Source organism: Bidens hawaiensis, unplaced genomic scaffold, assembly GCF_021521415.1.
Source record: "Bidens hawaiensis isolate Kalapana, Puna unplaced genomic scaffold, B.hawaiensis_p1.1 tig00010811_1, whole genome shotgun sequence".
Taxonomy (NCBI): domain Eukaryota; kingdom Viridiplantae; phylum Streptophyta; class Magnoliopsida; order Asterales; family Asteraceae; genus Bidens; species Bidens hawaiensis.
This window is the reverse complement of record NW_027491833.1, coordinates 23,427-29,628: the sequence shown is the minus strand read 5'-3', so window position 1 is coordinate 29,628 and position 6,202 is coordinate 23,427. Positions and strand designations below refer to the sequence as shown.

At 35.3% G+C, this 6,202-nt stretch overlaps 1 protein-coding gene and 1 pseudogene across 1 annotated transcript; both read right to left on the bottom strand.

The window, feature by feature from the left end:
* Positions 1–583: 583 nt before the first annotated feature.
* On the bottom strand, positions 584–5,917 carry LOC143536511 (ABC transporter G family member 1-like). Its single transcript, XM_077030484.1, has 8 exons — positions 5,608–5,917; positions 3,362–3,441; positions 2,696–3,160; positions 2,520–2,606; positions 2,254–2,370; positions 1,969–2,166; positions 1,803–1,889; positions 584–1,278 (listed from the first exon to the last, which is right to left on the bottom strand). The coding sequence occupies exons 1-7, from the start codon at positions 5,894–5,896 to the stop codon at positions 1,821–1,823; spliced, it is 1,305 nt and encodes a 434-aa protein (XP_076886599.1). The 5' UTR covers positions 5,897–5,917; the 3' UTR covers positions 584–1,278; positions 1,803–1,820.
* LOC143536480 (ABC transporter G family member 1 pseudogene) lies at positions 646–1,817 on the bottom strand (annotated as a pseudogene).
* Positions 5,918–6,202: the final 285 nt, after the last annotated feature.

Genomic DNA, 6,202 nt, shown 5'->3' with positions numbered 1-6,202 from the left:
CGATGTTGTGAAATGAAATGAGTTTGTTAAATATTGTCGCTTTAAATAGTGTCATGCGCTTATGGGCAATCGTTACACCTCGGCATGTTCCGCCGCCTTTGGTTGGGGTGTGAAAGTGTGGGGATACAATATTCAAGGTGTGGTTTTCGTTACAATTTCAACTCGAGTCAAATAATGTACAAGGGCGAAATATGTGGACAATAGGGATGGTCTAATGTGTCGGACAGGCTGATAATGTATGAGCACGAAATTTGTGGACAATGGGGATGGTATAGAGCTCCAACGGGCCATGTGGAAATAGAGGAATTGAGAGGTTTGTTATTCGACTGTCAACCGGTTTGACTTGTTTCAGGTGTCGATTGGTTCGTGTGGAATTTCAATCAAGGAAAAGTTTTTCTAGGTCAATAAACGATTTAAGTGTTACTAATGTGTTTTTGTTAATTTTCCAACTTGGTGAAGAGGTTCTTTATGTGTTAATAAAATTGCTTCTCATAAAAAAAAAATTCATGATCAGTGGTTAGGCTATTGAGTGACAAGAATATAGGTAGAATTGGCTTTTTTTTACCATAATGATATGCTTCAAGATACAAGCAAGCATCATGTAACAAATATATAAACAAAACAGATATACTCACTACATGGATTCTAGTTTCCACATGTAGAACTCAACAAGAAAGTTCTAATAATAGGCTTCATCCTCTCTGTTGTCTTGATAATACAGAAGAGTAAAACTCTATACACAATCACCATTCCGAATAATATTCCAAGATCGACCCACTTAGAGTATCCCATCTCGACTTGCAATAAACTCTTCAATATCACGTCGCCATCAAGGGTAGGAGGCCCTCCCAAATACTCAGGAAACTTAAGACCATGAAACTCGTTTTTGTACAATCCTTGTAACACATACCTATGTAATGAAACATAGTACACAGGGTATTTCCAGAACACATGAGCTAGATCATCTGGCAATCGAAAAAATCCCGCACTTAGTATCATCAAGCCTTGGATTCCAGCACTTGATATTATGCCCATGAGCAAATTTGGGACGACGGTAGCTACTATCATCATCATGCATTCGACGAGTAACATTGACACGAAGAGCACTAATGCAAAGTAGATGAATTGTTCATATTCTCTTTGAAGTCCTGCAAGAGAGTAAGCTATTGCTCCAGGGACTAAAGATATGAGAAGTAGGAAGGGTGCGGAAGAGATCCCGTGGCTGATTACATATGATCCAACCCCATAGTGCCCATTTAATCGTTCCCATTGAAAGACCTACACATATGTAGTTGCAAAATGAATGTAAAAAAAAGACTGTCCTTTAAATATATGCGTTTATGGATCAGGTCCTTTAAAAAGTTTATTTGCGGCCGGTGCCCTTTATATGACAAAATATATGCGTTTTTTGTCATTTACACTAACTGTCATCCAAAAACTCAGTTAAATTCAAACACACCAAGACTTAACAAGGTTTTTGTTTAACATATTTTATTTAGTTTCTTTTTCTAATAATATATTTATTTTTTTTAATTATAAATACTTAAATAGTATGGGTAAAAAGACTTTAATGCCCTCACATGCCAAGACTTAATTGAGTTTTTGGATGTCAATTAATTAAAAGGACGAAAATCAAACGGTCATGTAAAGGATACCGCCTGCAAATAAACATTTTAAAGGACCTGATTCATAAATTGTATATGTTTAAAGGACAAAATTTGTAATTCTGTCTAAAAAAAATGAAAATATGTTAAAAGCACATTTTTTGCTTCAAATATACATGAATTATGTATAAAGCAAACCTTAATTTCCTCCATGAATTAGGGAAAACCACCAATGGCCAAGATGGTAAGGAATGAAGAAACAAACATGAGCATTGAAATCCTAGGCTGTCATTGTAAATATAACACAGTTCTTAGAATTCATAGGTGGATAATTTGAATATATGCATTTCGATATATAACTTACGTTTAAGGAGCGGTATCCAGAATCAAGACCGTAGAAGACTGTTCCTAAGGCGACACCCAAAGCAATATATATACCAAGCCTTAGCCAATAGTATCCTATATCGCGATACATGTTTAATAATGATCTTTCTGTAAGCACCAGGCATTGTGTAATCGGACTAGCTTTCAGGCTTCCGGTTTTCTCAGCCAGGCCTCCTTTCTTTAAAATATAAAAATATCATTATCAACTATTTCTTTAATGTTGACCTTGGTTAATATATATAACACACATAGTGAGATCATGTACCTGTGCACATATATCAGCTATTTCGCGTTTGACATCCATATATATCTCAGATGACTTGTAGGATTCCGAAAGTATATCGATTACTTTCTCAACGGCTAAATTTCCATTAGCATGGCCCTAAAAGTGGGAAAAGAATAGCAGTTAGCCGAACAAACGTTTAAAATTTGCAATAAAACCGATCTTTTATTAAAAATATATTTTGTCAAGACCATGTCTGTCATGACTTAATACTCATTCATGTAAAAGAGTGAACAATTATGAAATACCTCGTCAAAGTCGGTGTTGATAGTTATGAGAAAGTGATCTGCAGGATTTTGTAGATCTGAACAAGGGAAACCATTAACTGCAAAAAACTGATTTTTACAACGAACTAGTTACCTTCACGATTTTGTTATTATCATAACCGTTACAGCTTTTGTCATGAGAATAAGATGAAGATTACCTGAGTTGCTAAAAATGCAGGACCAAAGTATATAGTTTTCCCCAAAGAGAGAAGACATAGATTATTAAAAAGCCCAAAAACATGACTACTAGGTTGATGGATGGCTGCTAAAACCGTCATCCCATATTGTTGAGTGAGCTTAACAATCTGGTTCATGACATAATACGACGCTGCACTATCAAGACCGCTTGTAGGTTCATCAAGTAAGAGAAGTTTAGGATGTGTTAAGAGTTCTAAGCATATGCTTAAACGTCGTTTTTGTCCGCCACTAAGTCCTTTGATTCCCCAGCCTCCTATTCTTGTGTTCATGGAATCTTGGAGCCCCATCTCTCTTATAATTCTATCCGCTCTCTCCCTCTTCTTGGATCTCGGCATGGACTTAGGCAGTTGCAGTTCAGCTGAGTAGTATACCGTCTCTTTAACCGTCAAAGTCCATGTTAAAACTTTCTCTTGAGTCATATAAGCCTACACTAATAATAAGAACTGTAAGCATGAACTTGTATGTAACTGTATTCAAAATTCACATTTTAAGCTTCCGAAAAATGGTTTGAATCTTGAAAAATAAATGCAACCTTGTGTACATTGTCACATTGTTTTCTTTTCCTGTAGTTGAGCATTTTAAATGAATTAATACATTTGGGACTCACTAATGAATTGTACACATACCATTGTACCATATGTGTGTCTTAGCTTCCTTCTGTTTACTAGGACTCGTCCGGTTTTCCTTACATTTGAATCCAACCGCCCTGCGTTTGTAAACAACGAAGATCTAACATTAAAAGAATTGAAACGAAAAAACAAAACCATATTAATTGGTGAACACGGGCGTCTCACGGAATTGTTAGAAATTTTTGGGCCGATGCAAAAAAAAAAGGGCCTTGAGTAAAATTGGTTTTTTTTGGGTTTAAACAATTTAATTTTTAAATGAATTGCTTGATTATGATTTGGGTTGTGTAAAAAACATTTTGTATAAAATACGCTTAAAAATGTCTTAAGTTGGACTATAACCCACAGTCACTCGGTTGGGAGTTATTCCCTTTGTCACTGGACCAAACTAGTGATTGTGTAATTAAATTTAAACATTAGATATACAAAACATATTGTTTTTCATAAAAAATAAATGATTTTTTTTAAAAATATCATGTCTAGTGAGGTGTCGGGCAGGGGTCCATCGACTACCTGTCGGCCCTGTTGGTCAATGATATTTTCTATACCTATATTGAATAACTTAAAACTTTTTGATTATATATGGGACTACAATGAAATTAATAATATACATAGATTTAAAGGCGGTGGGTTGGTGCCGCAAGTGACCTATTGGTCCACTTGGCGGCACTAACGTAGTCCATTCTTTTTTCCTTCTTTTCGCTATTATTATTACTACAACCGACCGAACTCGTGTCGGGTTGTGGTCATAATGCAATGGTTATTATTATTTTCTTCAGTTTGTTGCGGTGTTTATGTTTTTTTGTTGACATCACCTTCGATACCGACCAAATTCAGATCGCTTCTCAACCACAACCCAGGTTTTCTTTGTTCGTCATGAGTTTGCTGAATTTATTTATTTATTTTTGTTAAGTCTCGGTATTGAAAAGCGATACCGATCGAATTCGTATCGGTGCGCCACCGTAACGCGGAGTATTTTTTGTCGGCAGGTGCAATGTGTCGGGTGAAAAACTTAGTTATTGATAAAATAATAAAACTATCGAATACTAAAACTAAAAATAAAATAATGACTAACGTGCAAATAAACTTTTGAAAAAATAAATAATTATAAAATACAATAAAGTCGACTAGCAAAGGTGTCGTGGTAAATGTGCTGGTGTTACTCAGTAAAAACCGGGGTTCGAGAATCTTATAAGAGACGAAAGGTGAAGAATAAATAGAAGGTATGTATTAAAAAAAATTATGATTGACTAGGAAGTTTTGCACCCAAGGTAATAAATTTGGAGATATCAACCCAAAAATAGAAAATAGTTCCGTTATCTCTCTCTCTCTCTCTCTCTCTCTCGTGACATTATGTGGGGAGTACTTTTAGACATTTTTGTGAAAGTTGTACAAATAAATAGTTCCACCACTTCCATCATGTATACATATGTCAAAGAAACTCTAAGGAAAGTTCAGATAATGACAATAAATGTTTGTTTTGAGTTCGATGTTGTGACAAGTGAACTTGGATAAGAAGAAAAAGTGGTTAACTCACATGGCTCACATGCAATCTATTCCTAGAAAAGAAGTCATTGTTAGATTTCCTTGAGTTATAGGTGTAGCGAACTAATAAAAAACTAAAAGCATACTCATAGTCACATTTCCTTGAGTTGACCAATTATAGGTGTAGCGAACTTGCCCATTTATATAAAAACTTTCTTAAAATGCCTAGAAATACTTCGACGTTTCTAAACAAGCTAAGAATCCAAACATTTCTACAAATTATATACAAATATACATATGGTGACAAGCATCAAGCCATCAGGTAATATATGAATCATTAGTTAAATAAACTCTCTGTAACAGTTGGTCTTCTGTTCCATTGACATGAGATGATGGTTAAAGTTTGGGATCTTAACGTCTCAAGTTTAAAACTTGACTTAAAGGGAGGGGGGAGGGGTTCCCAACGTGATGAGTTTTGTTATTGATGGTGTTTATGGGTGAGTCAGAACTGAAGCGTCAAAATCTATTAAGGGTGGTTCCAAACGCTGTTAAAATAATAAATATATAAACTCTTTGTGCACATCCGAAGTGTGATGTTGGCTAACATTTGTGTTGATTATTTTAACTTTTTATATATTATGTGTTCTTGTTTTATATGTTGTATACACATATGATTAGTTGTCCTTACTGCTCGTGATCTGACATCCCTATGGGTTTAAACTATTATTAGAAAAAATGAAGAGTTATATATACATACATACCAGCCAAAGAATCAAGTAGAGTAGACTTGCCGCAACCAGAAGGACCCATAATGGCAACAATCTCTCCTGGTTTAGCATAACCACTGGCACCAGAAAGTAAGATTTTTTTACATGCATCTTTTTTTCCATTAGAGCTTGAAACCGAAACTCGAAGCTCGTCCCATGTCAAATGGACTGATCCGCTTCCTTTTGACATCACAAGTGACTCGGGATCAACCATTTCGACGCCCCATTTTTGGCTTTCATCTGGCTCTGGACATATTTCATTATTATGTACTAGACTACCCATTCAAGACGAGAGATATATAAGAGTATGAAATGTGGTTTGGAAAGGGTGAGAAGAGTAGAGGCTCTATATATACAGAAATGGCAATGCAATGGTAGTTCAGCGGCTTTAATTTGTATTTAATATCTTCTGTTTGCAGTCTCGTGACCCATGGGAGACAAATTCATGTATTATTATTATTATTATTATTATTATTGAACGACCAACAAATCCATCAAATGAGCTATTATTATTATTATTATACACTTGTCTTTATATCATGGAAAAACTCAAACCTAAGGCCAACGCCCGCGAACACTCACCCGAATG

Coding starts and splice junctions, on each gene's coding strand:
- LOC143536511 (XM_077030484.1), bottom strand. CDS start 5,896: ATGGGTAGTCTAGTACATAATAATGAAATATGTCCAGAGCCAGATGAA. Junction 3,161..3,361: donor GACACACATATGGTACAATG/GTATGTGTACAA, acceptor TTATTAGTGTAG/GCTTATATGACTCAAGAGAA. Junction 2,607..2,695: donor CTGCATTTTTAGCAACTCAG/GTAATCTTCATC, acceptor TGTAAAAATCAG/TTTTTTGCAGTTAATGGTTT.